The sequence below is a fragment of the Cupressus sempervirens genome, chromosome 7 (genome assembly GCF_028749045.1).
Source record: "Cupressus sempervirens isolate cs-2001-9-10 chromosome 7, ASM2874904v1, whole genome shotgun sequence".
Classification (NCBI taxonomy): domain Eukaryota; kingdom Viridiplantae; phylum Streptophyta; class Pinopsida; order Cupressales; family Cupressaceae; genus Cupressus; species Cupressus sempervirens.
This window is the reverse complement of record NC_143124.1, coordinates 648,070,663-648,092,425: the sequence shown is the minus strand read 5'-3', so window position 1 is coordinate 648,092,425 and position 21,763 is coordinate 648,070,663. Positions and strand designations below refer to the sequence as shown.

Here is a 21,763-nt window from a genome sequence, read left to right as displayed (position 1 = left end):
TATTCTTTTTCTAGTTAAGTTCCTTATATTTTTAGGTGGTTTTTAATTAGTTTTTTTGGGCTTGTTTGCGTCTTTTATTTTTATTTTTACGTTATAAGTTTCTGATCTCTTGTCTCCCTTGATCACGTGTCCACCTTCTCTCTCTCCCTCCTCATTTATTCATCTTATTGTCCGCAATCTGTATTTTTCAATTCCTTTGCTCTCCTGCATCCTGATGATGGATTATGTAGAATGATCCAACACGTTGATGATTAAAAACTGTTACACAATTGATTCCAAAAGTATCAAATGAAATCAATATGTATTGTGGAAATCTGATTGACATGCGTATTATTAAAGATCACTTACTGAAGTGACTTTATTATAATGTCAACTGTAAAATTATAACATAAAGTTGCATTTTGGAAGGAAATGAAATAAAGTATTTATGTCAAAATAGAGAAAAGGCTATTATTAAAGGAGGAAAAAGGGAATTGTCAAGGCATTCTGAAAATTGTTATTTTTATTTTGTGTATTTTCTCTATGAGCTTGAAAGTTCAGTAAAACCCTATGATGAAAACCCTAGATGGTTTGGTGATTTGGACAAGAACCCAAACAAGCCCCATTGGCAGATTCACTTCAGGATTCATAAGTGCATTGCATTGTTCAATTGTGTGGATGGCTATCCCACTCCAAATGATCATATCTCATAGGGGCTTTGATGATATTGGAGTGGAATCGTGTGTTTTACAAGCAAGGCAGCACCTTTAATAAACTTAGACCTTTAAACTTCAGATCTAACGCATGAGAACACTAATCCACAAAACACATGAACATAACTCCAATATTTTTGACGTGGAAACACTGTTAGGAGAAAAACCATGGTAGGGATCAAACCCACAAGATGATGTGCTCTATTAAAACCCTATACCCTGTTAGGAGTATCACAAGGAGAATGCACATGTATTCAGGCATGATGGCTAGAGCTCACTGCTCAAATGCAAATAAGGGCAACAACCCCAAGAATTATAATGAGGGCTCCAACTCAAAGATTCACAACAAGGGCTACAAGGTTGAATGGACAACAATCCACTAATCATGAACTGACTAATAGCATCTTCCTTATGCCAATATAGCTCCAATGAAGTACATATCAAGTCTTTGCCTTATTTGCATATTCCACTCATACCATTTCCACACTAACATACACACACATCCATCCATAACAAACAGATGTTACATCATTCCATTATATAATTCATCAAACTTATTCTACAAGTTGGGCCAGACACCTCAATTACAAATATTTAATCAAATATAACAGCACAAACCAACTGATCCATAGCATGTCAGCTAGGATATAGTAAGGATCCAAATGAACATCCTGGAGCACACTCCAGCTCCATAAATCTCTCCGTTAAGCTTGAAACATGTTACACCAGCAACTCGGCCAAGAACAATAAGAAAAACCAACAGGCCACAAGAAAATCGTCCAACCCGATCACACCAATGAATGCAAACCAGCAAGTTGAATAGAACATAATCTAGGAAGATCAACAACCACCATGAAATACCACAGCAATAGCGAAATTAAATCTCATCGAATTCATCAATATCTCTATACTGTTCATCAGAAGAACCAAACAGTCATCTTTGTCATTAAAGAAAAATAGCTTTCTAGCAACCAAATCATGATCCACTCAAGCTGAGGACACAAATGTATGTCCCAAACACACCACCAGGTTAACCACCAGAAATGCTGCATACCGGATCCATACCAATCAAAAAACTGAAATGTTGTATTTTCTTGAACACTCAAAATACCATTCTCTGATCTATCAACCATAACCAACTCAAATCATCATGCTAACCTCTATAAATTGACATGAGTCAACTACAAACATCCCTGAAACATCATGTAACTTCACACCATCAGTTTTCAATACAGTAATCATACCAATCCTTTCTTCTCACTAAACTCATCAAGAAAACTAGCAGAAATGAAGAAATATGTTGACATAAATGACAACACATCTCTGAAATATGTGATGGCAATCTTTAAAGCACATATTTGCACAATATTCCAACACTGTGGGTATCTTGCACGTAAATTTTGTGCATCTTTTGGCATTGTAACAGCAATATATTTGATGTAACAGCCATGCATGTTTTATATCAGAATCATTATCAATAGATTTCTTTGAAATCGATTATTTCCTTGGAAATGTATATCGTTTTCTTGCATATTTGCATGTTGTTTTGAAATGAAATGAAAAAAAAAACATCGCAAAAATTGAAAACCCAAATCAGATTTGAAACAAAATCCTAGTTTGGGATATTTAGTTTTTTGTATTCTATTAGATTAAAAAAAATTGTTTTCAAATTTCCAAGTGAAAAAACTAGTTAAGGTTAAAGATTTGTTTGATTGAAAGGGATTAATTGCTACTGAGTTCTCTCTATGAGGCCATGGATAAGGCCAAGGATGCCATAGGGTGGGAACAAGACAAAATATGAAATCATCTGGCACATTATCGATCACAGATGGATGAACCAACTCCACCAACCAATACATGGCACAATGTGCTACTTAAATATCATTTTTTTCTTCTTCGATTACTTAAAGATTTACAAGGAGGTTAAATGACCAAGAGGACTTTAACATTCCTCTTCTAGCAATTTCTAAAGACTTCTAGGATTCTGAGGTGACTGAAACTCAGAGCCAGTTTCTATAAAAATATGGAATTCTAACATGTGCAAAAACTGATAGAGATTCAAATTCCAGTTAGATTCCATGGGTTTAAAAGACAAAAACAACATTTTTATAGAAAAATAAACAGAGCTTGGTGCATAGGAAATTTATTTAGAGATCTAAAGGATTGAAATATGTTGATTTCAGGCTGGCTGTCTGCCCAAGCAACCAAAGATTGTAATTTTCATCAAAGATGGTAAAAAGTGATTGTTTTCCCTCACTATTTTCTAGGATTTTCTCTTAAATTTAGGCTCTACAAGGTAAATCCTTGTGTCTTCATTCTGTGATGCTTACTTGCTCTCAATGTCCTTGAGTTCTTTATTCAATGTTTTCCTTAGAATGTGCAGCTGACCCTTTGCTAACAATTTGTACATGATAAATTAATAATTAATTGTTTCACTCAATTACCAAAGAAATTGGTATCAAAGCAAGTTCTTTCCTACTAAAAAAATCTAAGATACCGATGTGTCCGGTTTCAAGCCGGATGTGGGTGCTGATGGACGGTGATGAGTGGATGCATTAGGATGCTGCATGGGTGCCGTCAGAAAGCACAATTATTTCCTGAGGATCAAAGAGAATTGGTAGAGCATCCGGCTTTTCCAAAAAGCATCCGCATTTTTTGAGCGCCCAGTCACCTAAGTGACTTACTAAAACATGTGTTAAATTGTTTATTTTATTATACCTATTCGCCTCAAAACCCTAAAAGAGGCTATTCATTGCTCATTCTTCTCATTTTGTTTGCAGCTGGGCTCTCTTCTCATTTTGTTTGCATATCAATTATAGTGTGTATATATATATATATGGACGCACCCAAATGCATCCAAAATCCCACAAAAAAAAATCCGCGCATCAACACCCCTCACCCGCATCAGCATCAGAACCAGCATCGGTAGCTTAGCTAAAGATTCTTAGGAATAATTTAGTAGGTTTATGCCCACAACAAGAACAAGCGTAGGGAAGAGAAATATGAAGAATGCTAACTGGTTCAAAAAACCCTTGATGAAGAAACAAGGATCCTCAAGTTAGAAGCCAATTGACAAGTATACGCGTGTCAATGAAGACAATGAAGGGCCTAATAGAGACTCTCGTGGAGAATTTTTGTTCCCTAGGAGACACCAAAGCAAGAAAAAAAGCCCACATCATAGGAAAGTTAATCTAGCAAGATTGCTGGAGTATTAGGCCAAAGCAAGAATTGAGATTCAACCATTTGAAGGAGATCTAGAAAAGATTGAAGAATGTAAGCTCAATTGGATGTATATTTTAATCAATTCTCTTGGTATAGAGCAAAAGATTTGTTTTCTCGATTGAGATTAGCAAAGCATGCTTTAAGTTGGTTCAAAAGTCTTTTGAATTCTATGGCTTTAGTGAAGCGAGCTACTACATAATCTCACAACCACTTTAAGAATTTTTTCGGAATACAATTTTACCCAACCTATCATAGAATACAAAAAAATATGGAGATTAATAAAGTGTGTTCACACGCTTACCACCTTTAAGTAGATAGTCCACCATCCTCTCCAAAGTCAATAGATATGCCTACCACACCCCAGAGGCACAAGAAGCTAAAGCAAGGACAAAGAAGGTGAATGCCAAAACCACCAGAGCAAAGCATGCAAAGTATAGTAATTGCTGAGTTCTGAATGACCATATGAAAGCAACCTTCTCGAAGCTACATCCAGAAAAGTGCCATTGCAAAAAGGTGAAATGGGTTAGAACTTAGAAGGCAACCATGCCTACTATTGTTAACACAAACGAAGAAAAGGGATTCTAGTTACGAGGTTAATAAAAATTTGTCATGCACTACCAAATAGATCAGTTTTAACATTTTGACACAAGAAGAAAAAGAGCATCTCAAGTTGAAATGTATTAAAATTCTGACCAAGAGTGTAAAAGTTGATGAATTTCTTGTTCGTGAACTAACCTCACTTCTCTCAAGATTTAGTTGGAAAACGTGATATTGAACTTGAAACTTATTAACACCCCAAGCCTTATGCTTTAAGTCGGGTCAAAGAAGGTGATAATTTGCCCACCACTAAGCAGTGTACATTAAGGTTTGTTGTTAACCATAAATTTGATGATGAGATGGGTTTAGGTGTTGTGTCTATGGATATATGGAGTCAATCCTGGCAGCCCATACATGTGTGACAAGAAAGTAGTGTGGTACTGCAGGGCCAACAAGTATTGTTTATAAAAAGGCTGGCATTACTTTGCATTGCATGTTTGCAAAGGTAAAAAGGAGAACCTAAGATCCTAAATCCTCAATCGAGAAGAATATTAAGCAGAAGCACTTGAATCAATCCTTTCAGTAGAAAATAAATAATGTAAATATAGTTCTTTCAACAAGTTTAAGTGCTTTCCATCTTCAATCCATTTGGGAAATTGGACACATATTCCTAGATCTTGGTCAATATAGTGCAAATTGAGGTATGTGGTCCATTGAGAGGAGCATCCCTCTTGTTTTAAGTCTTCAAAGTATTGAGGGGCCAAAATTCATCCATATCAGGGAGTGTGGTGAGAAAAAAGATCATGGAACACAACTCAAAAGACACATGAAGTGAGGCTCAAGCATTAGAAGTTCGAAATCTGAAAAGAAATGTTTTGAGCTTCAATACAAAATTGCCAATTTCAAAAAGTGGAGTTTCATGAGTTTTGTCAAAAAGCACTGGTTTCATTACATAAAAATAAAAACAACAAAATCACCCTGCTGGGATTCTGATATGGATATTCCTACGTACATTGCCTGAAGAAATACCCATAGAGGGAATAGAGAGGGAATAGAGAGGGGTTGCAGCTGAATTGTTTGAATTCTAGTCAGAGTTCATAAGTTCAAAACTTCAAAAACTATCATAGCCAAAAAATGGAGCTCGGAGGATGGAAGAGCTGTTTTAGAAATTTTAAGGACTAAAAGAAGTCAACTTCAGGCCGGATTTGTACCTAAGAGGTGTTAAATTTATTAGCTTCATATGAAATTCTGTATACTGTGATTTCTAAGTTGTATATATATGCACTAACATGTCTCAAAGCACCTTGCATTTGGCTTTGTTTGAAATGAACTTCCTACAGGTGTCATCATGTTAGTCTGACTTCAGCCATGACTTGGAGAAGTCTACATAGTCAACGATGTTGCCTCTCCGCTGATATAAGTCTCATTATTTATCCTTGGTTACATATGCTTGCTGGCGTCTGTTACCTGCAGCCTCTCTAATGCAACCAAGAAGCCAAAACTATTCCCACGAATGGTCTTATGCGTGAAATGAAGTTTAATGTTTTAACATTGTCTTTCACCTCCGTATGAGTTACAAAAGATCATCCTATTGCAGTTACATCTGGAGAATCACCGTCATCAACTGTGGAAGACGAAACATATGCTGTTTCTATTATTCCCCTGACGAGAAAGGACATCTTCATATTATTATGTATCATTGTTCCAGATGCAGCATGTGTGGTGTTTTACTTGTTGTTCCAGATTGAAGTTCGATGGTATTGCTTTGATACAGATTGGTGTTCCAGATTGTAGTTCGATAGTGTCTGAATATCATTTTTCTGTGATATGCGATTACTTTCCCTGAATTCGATTATTCTGGTACTCAAAGGACTTTGAATCCTGTGCAGTGTTCTTCTGTTTCTTTCATGTAACAGAATTGATTGTTGCTCTCAATCAATTTTCTTTAAGTCTTCTTTCTTGATGAAGTGATTTTCATATCACGTGGGGACTGATTTTGTAAACATTTTTTATTCCTTCAATATAAATTTGAATTTGTTGGGGCTGGGTAAACATTTTCCCTCTGTGAAGAGGGTTTTTCTCAAGATAACTAGTAGTGTAAAGTTTCCTATTTGTTTTCTGGTTCAAGTTTTAACATAGCCAAAAAATGGAGCTAGGAGGATGGAAGAGTTGTTTTAAAAATTTTAAGGACTAAAAGAAGTCGACTTCAGGCTGGATTTGTACCTAAGAGGACTATGATTATAATTCCCATTAGAGCTTAAGATAAAGCAAGTGTTTTCTCTTGCTTATTGCTCGCATTTTATCCTGAAAATTCAAGTGCACCATCGTAGTTTCTTGTATCTTCATTTTGTTGCAATTATTTGCTCTCAATTTCCTTGAGTTCTTTGTTTATTATTTTTCTTAGAATATGTCATAGCTTTCACTAGTTTATGAATCAATTAGAGGTCTATGATGTAAATGACTTCGTTAGGAGCATAGAACACAACTCAAAAGACACATGAAGTAAGGCTCAAGCATTAGATGAAAAGAAATGTTTTGAGCTTCGATACAAAATTGCCAATTTCAAAAAATGGTAGTTTCATGAGTTTTGTCAAAAACCACTGGTTTCATTACACAAAAATAAAAACACCAAAAACGCCCTGCTGGGATTCTGATATGGCTATTCCAACATATATTGCCTGATGAAATACCCATAGAGGGGATAGAGAGGGGTTGCAATTGAATTTGTTTGAACTCTAGTTAGAGTTCATAGTTTCAAAAACTATTGTAGCCAAAAGATGGAGCTAGGAGGATGGAAGAGCTATTTTAGGAATCTTAAGGACTGAAAGTTCAGGCTGGATTTGTACCTAAGAGGACTATGATTGTAATTCCCATTAGAGCTAATATAAAGAAAGTGTTTTATCTTGCTTATTGCTAGCCATTTTATCCTGAAAAATCAAGTCCACCATGGTAGTTTCTTACATCTTCATTTTGTTGCAATTATTTGCTCTCAATTTCCTTAAGTTCTTTGTTTATTGTTTTTCTTAGAATATGTCATAGCTTTCACTAGTTTATGAATCAATTAGAGGTTTGCAATGTAAGGAGGGAAAAACAGCAACCAAGTTAGAAAAACCCTATGTTCCCCCAAGTTTCCAGTACGGGGACGGCAGGGGACGGCGGGACGGGTTTCCGGAACGGCAAATTTTTTTGGCAATTTTGGGGACAGGGGGGGGGGACGGCAAACGGGGATGGCTATATATATATAGGAAAATTTTAAAATATATACTGAAATTTGCAAATATACATGTCATTCATATGAGCATGTCATTTAAACATTATAGAACCATAAAACACAACATTTGAATGCCATCTAGGAAATAATATCCGATTTTAGTACCCAATTGTCAAAATGCATATCAATATCAGTGAACACTGAACAATGAACATTAACAATTGTCAATATCATAATGTCATAATGATAAATATGATAAATCTGAAAATCAAAATCAAAATATGCCCAAAGCTATAGGCCCAAAGGGTAGAGGGCTGTCATAAAGTCATAAGTATCCTGCTGCTCCTACTCTGCCTCTACTGCCTTTTAGGGCATTTGGAGGGGTGGGGACAACTTGGCCAACCAAGTTGGAGGCTTTAAAAAAAAAATTATGTTAAACTTTTTAAATTTTATGCAAACAAAAAAGGGGGACGGCCAGAAGTACTCGGTACGGAAAGGTGTTCAACATTAAAAAAAAAACATAGAAAAATGAAGTAGCCTGCTGCTCCTATTCTGCCTCTACTGCCTTTTAGGGCATTTGGAGGGGTGGGGACAACTTGGCCAACCAAGTTGGAGGCTTTAAAAAAAAAAATTATGTTAAACTTTTTTAATTTTATGCAAACAAAAAAGGGGGACGGCCAGAAGTACCCAGTACGGAAAGGGGACATTTGGACGTACCCTTTCCGTACCGGGTACTTCTCAGACATCCCCTTTCCGTACCGGGTACTTCTCAGACGTCCCCTTTCTGTACCGGGTACTTCTCACCGTCCCCCTTTTTCCCCTCAGCCGTCCCCAAGTTTCCGAGACGTCCCCTGCGTTTTTTCACTTTTTGGGGGCGGCTGGGGGATGTCCCATACCCGCCCCCCCGTCCTCGGGACGTCCCCCGTCGAAACGCCGAGTTTTAGGCCGAGTACGCGTCCCCGGGGAACATAGGAAAAACCCATCAACTGCACAATTCTTCGATAAATACAATTTTAGCCTAATACTACAGAATTTTACTTAATACTTGTAGTTTTTTTAATTTATTTTGTAGCTTTGTAGTTAAAATTTATGGTGTCCAAACACCAAATTTTCAAAGACTAGCCACCCATTTTTTGTCAAACCTTTACCACTCATAGGTGCAAGCATAATTGGAGCTTGTCAAGGAACATCCACAACAAGAAGAGATACCAAGTTTACCCAACAACACTTCAATGCCTATGTTACTCAAGTCACTAGAAATGCCTCCCAGACCAGTAGAAGTTCCAATTGACACTTGGTCCCGATACACTTTTACTTCTGGTGCGGGCAGGGTTCAATTTTCAGCCACCTAGTTCGAACAACCCATTTGCCATTCATACCCGGGCAGAGAAGTCACTAACCAATCGAACTAATGTCGAACTTGGTCATTTTTTCAGCTCGAGGGTAGGAGGATTTATACAAAAATAAAATTTAAGTTACTTATATTTTGAGTTATATTTGTATAAATATTGTCATGATGTTTGAGATAGGTTTCAGCTTCATAGGACTTAAAATGCAAATTCTAGATTTTGGGGGTTTTCAAAAAAATCTAGACTTGGCCAAACTTCAGGAATCAACATGCCTTCAGCAATGTTACCTCCCGCAACCTATCCTAACTTTTTTAGGTCAAATTGAAGTTGGAACAAGGATTTTCTGATGATTCTAACTCATTTTCTCACAAATCGCTTGGTTTCAATTGTATACTCCTTACAAACTTAGCTTGACCATTTGTTCACACCCAAGATAGACACTACTTTCCAATAAGCCAAAATTGCTCAAACTCACTCTCGCACTCAGAGACTTGAAAATTGCTACCACCTAAGACTACCTCAAACATGTAGCCAAGAGAAAAATATTTTAAGGGGAAGTGAAGATGAAGAAGATGAAGAAGATGATGAACAAAAAGAAAATCAATAAACTTTTAATCCATCAGTTGAACTTCAAACAATGATACTTGAACTTAGTGTTATGATTTAATTTTGATGTTTTGAATCTTTGAGGTTGAATGTGAATTGTATGTGTAATCACCTAAAATGGTCATCTAGACTATTAGCCCTCTCCTCAGCATTTTGGATAACTTATTTAATCATTTGTCTACGCCAAATTGCTAAAAATCAATTTATTTGATTTTAACCTATAGTTTGACTATAATATCCTAAGTCCATTTTTTATTAAAAGAACATGTCCCCCTTTTAATTAAATAAAAGACCCCATTCTTCTAACCCACTCAATGTGCACACATAAAGTCTTTTTCCTATTTACAAATTAAAGGAAAAGAATTTGTCTCACATGAAAAGTCAACTCTCTCATTGGTTGACTTGATCTTGCACATGGATCATGCCAAAAGTCAACCCCCACCCTTGATCATCCATTTCTTGATCTTGATCTCAACCGTCCGTACACCTTTTAAAGGGAGAGCTCTCTCCCTCTCTAAGGATCCCCATTTTGTGCTATTGTTATGTTGCAAGTTCCTTGATAAGTTTTCTTGGAGCTTTGTGGAGAACTTCTTGCTTCTTGTCTCATTCTTGCATTATCATCCTCATTCTAACTTAGATTCATTTGCAATAGCATAGTTTCCTTTGTTATAGCATAGTGCACCTAGTTTAACTAGAATGGCTTTGTAACACTCTCATTTGCTTAGTCTAAGACTCTAATTGCATTGTGCATCTCATCCTAACATAGATCACTTCTTGCATTGCATTTTTGAGAGCTCCTTGACATTAGCAGTCTTGGTCTTGTCTAGAGAATCTCCAATTGCATGGTTTACTAGCAAAGGTTGCATCTCTAAGGCTCAGCTAAGAGCTATTTTCATGCTTATGCACATATCTTTGCAATCCATGAATAGGGAGCTCTAAGCCCCCATTCAAACATTCCAACTCCTGGGATACCTTGGATAGAAGGGTTTAGAGGAGTGCACTTTCTTAGTGTACAATATGATGATATGATGGTATGATCATGATTCGTGATGCTATGATTACAAATTTATGGTGTTTTTGTTGTTTAAATGTTTATATGATACTATGTGACATTCTAATCTTATCTCATGCTTCTAGGCTTCATATATATATATATTACATGTTTTTGTACTAACAAACCCAAACGAACCCAAACCCATTTTCAAATGTCGGCTAATCGGTCCTTCATACTTGAACTTGGAATCGTACGCAAACCAGTACTTAGCCTTTTTCCCATCAATTAAAACCTTCAACTTCAAACCAAAATCTCACAATGCAACTTGGACAACATTGATTCATATTTAGATTGGACTGCCAAAGATGTAGATGAAATTTTCAGTAATGAATATCTTGTTGAATTGAATAGACAAGCAGGAGCAGCACAAGCATTAGAAGATAACATACTTGAGGATATTTAGATTGGACTGCCAAAGATGTAGACGAAATTTTCAATAATGAATATCTTGTTGAATTGAATAGACAAGAAAGAGCAGCACAAGCATTAGAAGATGTAATGTCCCCGTTTTGGAGGTAATTTGATTTAATTAATTTAATTAATTATGTTGTCCAAAATAATGAATATTTTATGAGGATGACTAATTAATTATTTTAATTAACTAAATAAGTGGTATTAAGTTAATTATTTATAAAGTTATCAAATAAATAAATATAAAAAAGTAACTTTATATTTAATTAATTTAATAAAGTGACTTGAATTATAAAATATCTTATAAAGTCACTTAATAAATTAAATTAAATAATGTTCTAGAAGTTTCTGGAGAAAGTGGAGAAAAAGAATCAATAGGTATCCTAGGCTTCACTCTCACCATCCAGATTTGTTGTTGATGTGCATTGTGGAGCCTGGGGTTTTTGCAGTAGTCACAATTGGCCATTAAGAACGAAAACTTTCAATTGGTGAGCAATTTTGAGGGTGTGAAATATCACTTGAATTATTGCAAAGTTGAGGAAGTTGCTTCAGACTTTCTACTTGTACTTCAAAGCAAAATTTTATGGCCCTTGGCCAAATTTTGGTGGGATCGATTTGACGAAATCTATTGCAGATTTTGTAGGCATTTTGGAGCTTTGGAATTTCATCATTGGGTCAATTTCATTTATTGCAAATTGCTGTTATAGTTACCAGTCTTTTTCAGATTTTAATGGAGGACAATTTTGCATAACATATTCAGATTTTTGCTTGTATGGCCTCATTCCGGTATTGTTTCTTTGTGGGTATTTGAGCATTCATCTTGGGAGAGTTTGGCAATTGTTTTGGCGTATTTTGGAGTAGCTATCAGGTTGCTGGTAAATAATTTCAGTGGTCTGATATACTACAAAAAGGGCACCATTGGCAAGACATTTTGGTTCATAGCTCATCATTGAAGCATCCTATGGTTCTGGGTATTGTTGCATTCAATTGCTATCGCTAAGACAATCATTTCAAGGACAAATTCGAAGAGCCTAGAGTCTGCATTTATTTATCTAAAGTATTGCCAGGCAAGAATAGGGGCGACACTTCAAGGGAGTCGATTTCTTCATTTGGAGGGGTCTTCATCATCAACAAGTGTTACAATCAAGTCTCCAGCTCTTCTACAATTTGTGTACTAGGTTTCTCAAGTCAATTGTTGCATATATATTTTGCATTTTAGATTCCATACTAAGGCTACATTTGTACTCAGAAAATTACATAGTTTGCATATGTTGTAATGACAATAGTCTTGGCCATTTCATACTAACATTGTAGTTGACATTATATGTGCAATAAAGGAGACATAAGTTGCTGGTCTAATATAACTGTAATTGAATATGTTTTTATCATTCATGATCAGCTTATTAGTTTGCATGCCAATTGTTTGACAAAATGTCAATTGGCTGTAGGTTCTCTTTTTGGCAAAAATAATGTTATAATTTTGCATACCAAGTGTTTGTATTAATGCCACTTGGCTGTAAGTGCATTAATGCCATCTTAGGTTGCATCCAAAGTGTTTGTCATAATTACTAGTTGCTGTAGCTGCATATTGCAAGTAGTTTCACTCACATATATGCATTGAATATTGTCAAAATAAGTTGCATATTCATGTTAGATCATTGTTTAATCAATTTTGAGTCTTCTTGCGAGCATTCTCATTCATGTTAATTGAAAAAAAGAGTCATTAAAAAAAACTGAAATGTTATATCAGTTATATGACCTTGTATGTGAAGTGTTTGACAAAATTTCCAAGGCCAAAAATCAAAAGTTTTCAAACAGATTTGAGCAGGGTCATTACAGTGATATTAGAGCGGTCTCCTGCCATCCTGTTGGGTGAAGAGCGAAGACATTATGGCTATTCCTAGGATGCAGTTAAATGCCATGATGGGAGAATTGGAGAAGCTTATACAAAGTCAAAGAAAGATGACCGAATTGCTCTCACCAGCAACCATAGACAAAATTGCAAGGCATATGACTTCCATTTCTACTAAGTCTAAGGTGGAAGAACAAGAGGTCTCTACAAGTGAGGTATCTAGAAACCTCTACAAGGAGTTTGCAGCAGTGGGTGACCAGCATACAGCCGAATCTAGGGAGGACAAAAATCAGACCAGCTTGGAGGAAGATGTTGGGCACAAGACACTTCACGAGGATTGCAAGGTTGAAGAAGAACAAATGGTGTTTGAAGACAAATCAGTTGTTTCTTGTGATGCTTCAATAGGTGAGTTTAGCATTGCTTCTTCTTCTCATGATAGTAGTTCAATGAATGTTCATTCATATGGAAGTCTATTGGAGACACAAGATGTTAAGGAGGATGTGGAATTTGATCCTCTACACAATGGAGCAGCCACTAGTATTTTTTCTTCACATGATGAAGAAGGCATTCTACAATGGCATGATGTCATCATGGATTTGTTTGAGGACAGCAACATGGTACATCATCATTCTTATGAAGAAGAAGCTTGTGATCATGAACAAGCAAGTGATATGATATCAACTTTTGATAGCAGCCCCACACTCATTAGTGGACATGAAGATATCGAGAGGACTGATTTTGTGTACTTTGGCATGAAGAGAATAGAAGGTCCGAAATGATGAATGATGAGTGGATGAGGAAGGCCAAGGAGGCTAGGTTAGTGGCTGCCAAGGCAATACAACGCCTTCAAGATATGAAAGAAAAAGTCAATCTCTCCAACTTGGCAAGACAAAAAGAAGTAGATAACATTAGAAGACTCCTTGCTCAAGGGAAGGATGCATTTTGTGATGAGGCTGATCATTCTTTTGAGGAGGACGTTGATATTAGTGATTGCACTCTTAGTGGACCAGCCATGCAAGAGTTGTCCTTGGAGGGTAATGAAGGCATCTACAACTCATCTTTGGATTGGTTACCTATTTCATACGATAGGGCAGCTATCTACTTGTTGGTTGGTGACTTGCTTCCGATCTCAAATGGTGATTCCAAGTTTTGCAGGTCTTCTACTTTGTTCTCTCATGATGATTACCATTTGATTCAGGACTTGGGAACTTGCTACATGTTAGAGATGGGAGGTATCAAAGTGGCACAACGGGAAGCAATGGGAGGTGGCTTTCCGACAGTATGGGCGCATCAGATTTATCATTGCAGTTTTGGGGTTGAGTTGATTCAACAGGTTGTGCTTGTGCTACAAGAGTTGTTTGGTGATGATTGGGACATTACACAGGTCTTCACTTGGGATCCAGGTGGAGGAGAATGGTAATTGTTGCTGAGATTGCTTGGGGACAAGCAATTTCAAAAGGGGCGGACTGTAATGTTCCCGTTTTGGAGGTAATTTGATTTAATTCATTTAATGCGATGATATTAAATGTGATATCTAAACTTTTTTCTTTTTTTTAAAGTACTTGATGAATATTGGATGTCAATATTCTGCGAGATCAAGACTCTTGATATCAAATGTGATATCTTACCCTTTGTTTGAGTAATTGATGAATATCATATGTTGATATTCTGGAGATCAATACTCTTGATATCGTATGCGATATTAAATTGTGGAAAACTTCTAAGATATTCTTATATTACCAATGGTGTAATATGTGTTTTGTGTTTATCCTCCCTTGCTAAGAGGAAGTGTTAATGTTTGGTAGCTTCTGTCAGATAACTCTATGGTTATTCATATAATTATATATGAGATATATTATTATGTGAGATATAAGCTTATTATTTGATATATATATATAACATAATTAAGTTTGTATTATTAATTATCTGTTTATTGAATAGACATGTCTATTCATTCACCCATGCTCAATATAAATGAGAGGATGTTGCATATGGAAAACATATACCTGATTACAAGGCAATGCCATTTCATTTGCAGCAGATCCTAGAAGCTTAACAAAGGTCTACAATTTGAAATTGCAAATATTGTATAATTGTAAAACAATTAATGACAGCCAAAAAGTTATTCTTCCACTTCTAATACATCTAGTATCCAGCCTTGAACTAGAAGGTAATTCTGATTCATCAAGTACTCAAAAAAAAAAAAAAAGTTTAGATATCACATTTGATATCAAGAGTATTGGCCTCCCAGAATATTAATGATATTCACCACTTACTCAAAACGTTTAGATATCACATTTGATATCAAGAGTATTGGCCTCCCAAAATATCAAAGATATTCACCACTTACTCAAAACGTTTAGATATAACATATGATATCAAGAGTATTGGCATCCCAGAATATCAATGATATTCACCAAGTACTCTAAGAGTAATGGCCTCCCAGAATGTTGAGATGCAAGACATTCACCATTTACTCAATTTATTTCGTCCCATTATACAAGTTGATTGTAAGATCGTCACCTTACAACAACTTCTCCCAAATACAAGTGATGATCATTTGGAAGTCGTCACTTCCTCATGATATACACAAGGGATAGGCCCATATAAATGTCACATGGTCACAGTCCTCTTGACTGTGACAACTTATTAATCATTAGAGAAACCATCTCAGCATGGTCTACTCCCTCTTAATCAATAAGGTCGGGTTCACTGAAGGTTAACCAAATCGCATCCTCAGTCTTCTCCCTCTGAATCTTAATCTCCCTCTTTTTCCTGCAAGAACATTCTCGGAGGAAAAGATCAAGGCAAATAACTCATAGAGAAAATCAAATAATAATATTAATAGTTTTATCTTATTCTTGATACTAACAACAATATATCTCATTAATATATTTAGAAATTCACAATGTTCTATACATATTCATAAAGTAATTCTACTCCTATATATATATTCTTATTTCTAATATTATTTATATCTCATAATAACATTAGAATTTAAAATTCAACATTTAATATTATACTATCTTCAAACTACCATACCTTTCCACGGTTGTGGCTATAGTCACTCCATATATTGGCAAGCTTGGTCGAAAGTTCTACTATGTCCCATCATACTCCACATCAAACAAAGTCTTTTCCATGTGTTTGCGGGATGCACCAATAGAGTGTTGATGTTTCAACTTTTAATATCTTCCTCTACTTTGCTTGTAAATCGTTGTCGATTCAAGCCCCCTTAATCGTAATCGATTTTACTAAATTCTACATTCATCGCTGATTCAAATGAATGACTTTCTCTAGAATTGACACGTTTGTGCTGGTAATTTGGTTCTACCGCAAGTAGGGCCCACACACGAAAATCATAGTTGCTAGTCACAAATGGAGAAAATTCCTCCCAGGAGATAGCACAATACTCCAAAATTTATTAAAAGCTGAAATAGGTTCCCCGCCAAATTGAATGCATTGTTAGGAACAATATCATCGGCTGGTCAAATTGAATCATGAGCGTCATTTTTATCGCAGAGGCTCAATTCATTGCAGAACATTGCCTCTGAGTTCCCCGTCCATAGCATGAGCCTCCAATACCAAGCATTAATTTATTTCCACTAATGAGGGTAGTCTTTAAGCATGTTTCTCACTTGCGAGAACCAATCGAGCCAATGAAAGGTCGCTTACCTTTTATTGAATTCATTCTAAACCTTTTCTTGTTGGGGTATCTTAATGCGCTCTTAGATATTTTCTAATGTTTATGTGGAAGACGAAAGCTTACGACATATTTTGTGTAGTGAAAAAGGCAAGAAATTTACAATGGACAATACACTACAAGCTCGAGCAAGGAATTTTGCATGCCTTGGTGTATCTTCATCACGCTTATGATCTGTTAGGACATTACTTGCAATAATATGTTACTGGAATCCTAAATGTAACCTTGCGTTTCTGACTCTAGTACAATTGAACTTCTCAACATCAATTCTTCCACAAACAAGTCTGAGCAATCCTTGGTCTTAGCAATTTCTCAGGGGTTTTCACAGCTAAAGTGACATCAAATTTTTGTTCTTCCATACATCTACAGTAGGCTCTGATACCATGTTAAGTTTCCATGATCTGCTGCAAATGTAATGGCTTTGCCTTGTAATCAGGTATATATTTTCCATATGCAACATCCTCTCATTTATAGTGAGCATGGGTGAATGAATAGACATGTCTATTCAATAAACAGATAATTAATAATACAAACTTAATTATGTTATATATGTGTGTGTGTGTGTATGTGTGTGTATATCTCAAATAATAATATATCTGATATATAATTATATGAATAACCATAGAGTTATCTAACAAAAGCTACCAAACATTAACAACCTTTGAGGATCATAGCCATCTAATCATTTGTTTACAAATTAAGCAACATTTGCAATTCCAAATTTGAGTTTTTGGCGGTCCCGTGACCTGTAATCATTGGCTACAAATTGATAATCAAAATTAAATTATGTATTCTCTAAATTCATTACTGACGTCCCATGCCCATTATTTTAGTTTATTTTGCATATTTATATAGCTCTCTTAATTTTCCGAATTGGAATCCAATCAAAATTTTGTTGGAGTCCATTCCAAGTTTTAGGCTACTACCTAGTTTTAACAAGGTCTGAGTTTTTGAACCATGCCAAAGACATCACCAAACTGGGGGACCTCTAAATAATCCCAGAGATGTGTCCCTGGAAAACATGAGTGCAAAGTCAACAGAGCAAACTAGACAGGTAACAGAATGCAAAATAGCCATTCAATAATAGATTCAAAAATGTTGATGACGATCAAGTGTATAATTAAAATTATTCTAGGGTGTTTAAATACTTTAATGTACTACTTTATGAAATTTGTATTTCATGTAAAGCCATATAAAATAACCGATATCAGGGTAACAATTATGTAATATGTGCTAAATTGAGCTTCACGGCATCATGCGAATTAGTTATTTAGCTCGTCGCTCAGATAGCTTAATTTCAAAATTGAATAACTTTCATCCCCAAATAAAATGGCATAGTTTGAGAGAGATAAGATTCATCACAACTAAGGTTGCAACAGTAAAACAAAGCCAGTACAACAGTAAGGTCCCAGTTCAAATCCCTTCGGTAACCCTTCTTAAAATTATTAACCATTTCAAGGGGCCGTTACCGATCATATTCTGATTGGTTCATTCCTAACCTCTTGAAAGACGAACGAATGACAACTTTACTGATTTGCCGGGACCAATGCCATGAATTTAACACAGAATAATAAAACAAGTACCCTCAAACTAAAGTTAATTATAGTAATATATTTGGAATGGCCGTGAAATATGTGAATCTGGTAGGTTTCAGTAAGTGTTTTGAGGAAGGTAGAAGTTACCTGGACGGATTCCGAATAATCAAGTCTTTGGATGTGGCCATAATTTGCAAGTGCTAAAGCTTACTTCGGAACTGTTTCTACCAAAAATAAATAAAAATTATCTCCTCCTCCTCTGGTTATTTGAAATTGCATAACGGTTTCATCTACCACCTTGATTCCATGATTTTGTTGTTGTAAATATAATAAAAATCCTTAAAGAGATTATGATTTCAACAAAACCGAACTAGAAAGTTTGGAAAGGGGCTATGCTAGGGTTTGCTTCTGTCGGCAAACGTTGTAAGCAGCTGCCACACCCTATTTAGAGCCTTCGGTGGCTATCACCCATAGGGCCCGTTTGGATCGTGGATATTAATTAGAATTCGCAATTAAAAAAGAAAACAAAGGTAATCCACTATATGGGTTGATGAAACGAAAATTGGACTACAAGAAAATTAGAATTTTGTATCCTCATTTATCTTCCAATTCGAGGATTTGGTCTTCCTTCCAAATAGTTGGTAATACTCAAATATCTATTTTAATTTCAATTTTGAAAAAACAAGCATTCCAAATTAATAAAAGAAACTTTTATTTCATGTCTACTATAGACCTATTTTTTTTGGCGCTCACTTTTGGTCTACTAAAATATATTGTCGTTGTCACTTTTGTTCACCATTTTATCTACTCTGACTACTCAACATTGTTTGTCTGCAAACAAGTATGGATTTATTTGTTATCATTTTGGGTTTGCTAGGGTTTATATATCTTTTATTCTTCCTTATCGTTCAGTTTCTCCTTGTTGCATAGGTGAGCACATTTGATTATCGAGAGGTTGCGGAGGTTGCATTCTTCATTCTTCATTGGGTAACATCTTCTTGTAAGTGGCGATGTGTTTTTTGGGGCTTTTTTGCTTTTGAGTTGTTTCTTGTTGAAGGCCTTTTTTGAGTTGTTTCTAGGGTTTGTTCTATTTTGTGAGTTTGTTCCCTATAAACACTCTGTAACTGTGCTAGAAAATGGAAAATCAAAGCCAGCTTCAAAGTGCTTGTTGTATTTCTTGAGCCATTTTTGAGGTTTTTTGTATTTCTCTCCACTCCCTCATTGAGAGGATTAAACACTTTGAAGAGAGAGCTTCTATTATAGACTTTGATTTGTCATTGGTACAAATTAGAACAACAGCACATTGTAAATTTGGTAAACTATACATTAAGGGTGATTTCCATTATCTTTTAGATGTCATCATAGTTACTGAACATCATAGTTCCTCTAGGAATGCCTGTTTAGCCTCCTTGCATGATGCAAGTTCTCTTTTGGCCTTCTTACAAGATGTAAGTGCTCTCTTGGCCTCCTTACATGACCCTCTCTACCCTCCTTTTACACCTTAAACCCTTCCCACAAGTGGGTTGCAAACAGTTGAGAACATCCTATATTGTACTATGAATATTTGTCTCAGCATTACCTATTATTCACAAATGCATCTATATAGATATCTCACAATCACTTGTAAATAGGATGGATGCTGAAAATCATAGATCTAATAGAATATCGATTAGCTAATCTGTAGATAAATTCATGGATTTGAGTGTTGATCAATCTTATAATTGTGTCCTTTTGGGTGGTGACGGTGACTCATCCTTATACTTCTTGGTAATTGGTTGTAGATGTAAAGGTTTGGTATATTTGTTTGATCACTGATGATATAACCTGTTGAATGTATTTATTTCTCTACTAATGTCTCCTACTATCCTCATCCCTTTTATATCTCATTTATTTATTGGTTAGTGGTGATCATTGAGAGGTGACATGCCTCTTCATTAAATGCAAACTAATTCTTTATTTCTCCCTTCTTGATTGCATCCCTTCGGATCTTCTAATCAACCTAATTATTATTTGTTATTGCCACGATGGCTAGTAATCTTTAATCGATGTTTGTTGTGGCTTGATAATTATTATTGGATTTTGATCATCCTTTTTGCTTGATTAGTTGATTAAAACCTTCCTCATGTGATGTTATTATTTTCTCCCTCCTCTCTCACTGATAAGAGCCTTCTCCCTATGTGGGAGCATGACAAGAAGTTTAGTTTTTTTGAGTAACAAAGAATGTTAAACAACTCAGCCCAATATTCTTGTCTAAATTGACATGGCTTAATAGGCTTCTAACTGATCCAACAAGGTTCCATTTAACCCTTCATCCATTCTATTGTATTGCAGTATCTAGATTATGTTCTATGTAAAACTCCCCACCATTATTTGATATTAACAATTTGAACTTCTTATTAGTCCAACAATCTATTTTTCTATAAATGCTTTGAATTCTTCTGATGCACTTCAGAATTTTCCCTTTGAACTTCTCATCAATCAGATTTTTAATAAATGCTTTGAACTACTCAAATTTGCGACACTTGAGAATTTTTTATTAATGAAAATCCACCCAAGCATGTCTAGATAATCATCAGTGAAATAGACTATACTAGGGCTTACCAATTAAGTTCATATCTATACGACCAAAGACACCATTGTGAACACTTTAAATATCTCCTTTCTTCGAGCAATTCTTGAAGCAAATTGCACCCTATATTTCTTTCCATTACATAATGTTGAGAAAATTCAAATGCAAGAGAACAAAAGACCCCCCACCATATTTTCACCTACCAATGTTTTTCAGGCTTCTCCCATGTAACAAATTTGTGGTGCCACCACAAATTTGAATTAGACTGAATTGCATGGACTTGATGCATCCAACCTAAATAGTGTTCCATTCTATACTCCCTTAGCCAACACTCTATTGCCTCTAGACAACTTGCAACCATTTCCATAGAAAATAACATGCTCTCTACAATCAATCATCTCAGAGAAAAAAATCAGAGCCAAACTTGGTATATGCAAAACTTAGAAAATGTCCTCACTCTCCCATCCATGAAAGATGATTTAACATTTCATCAACCAACTATTTGAAAAGAGTCATCATCAAGAAAAACGTGTCCTCCATCACACTCTTTATACTTGGAATACCACTCCCTAAGGGGATTCATGTACCAATATGATGCATCAGAATTAATCAACTGAGAATCATCACCAACAATGTTAGCCAATACAAAAGCTTGACTAGCATACTCACCAAGAGGATCTATTAGAGGGATCATACTTCTTTGTGGACTTATATTGGTTTGTGTGATTTCACTTCACACAATTTTCAATGTTCAAACATTAGGTTTGTCAAACTTGTAGCAGATTTACCATTTCAAAATCATGCAAGTGCAACAATGGTACCAAAGAGTGTTAGTTTCAAGAAATGATTAACTTTCAAGTTAGTAGGTATAAAGATTTAAGTCAAATATGACAAGTGTATTAATTTATTAAATGATCAATAATAACTCTAAAGTGGAGGGTTGTCCCTAGGCTAGACTAGATGATTGAGCCTTTAATTGACATAGGCTATGTTTATAGGTTAGAAACCTGACTTACAAGCTT

The 21,763-nt window shown here is 35.6% G+C and overlaps 1 protein-coding gene across 3 annotated transcripts in view; it reads right to left on the bottom strand.

Moving 5' to 3' along the window:
- Positions 1 to 18,667, bottom strand: part of LOC149548337 (uncharacterized) — a 41,121-nt gene extending 22,454 nt beyond the window's left edge. For 2 of the 3 annotated variants that reach the window (XM_089792414.1, XM_089792413.1), the window contains exon 1: positions 18,320 to 18,667. In XM_089792414.1, the coding sequence (XP_089648540.1) occupies positions 18,320 to 18,360 (41 nt within the window). In that variant the 5' untranslated portion in view covers positions 18,361 to 18,667. Of the gene's footprint in view, positions 1 to 4,212; positions 4,398 to 18,319 lie in introns of those variants that run through there. The other variant, XM_089792415.1, reaches the window with a different exon arrangement.
- Between the last annotated feature and the right edge of the window lie 3,096 nt (positions 18,668 to 21,763).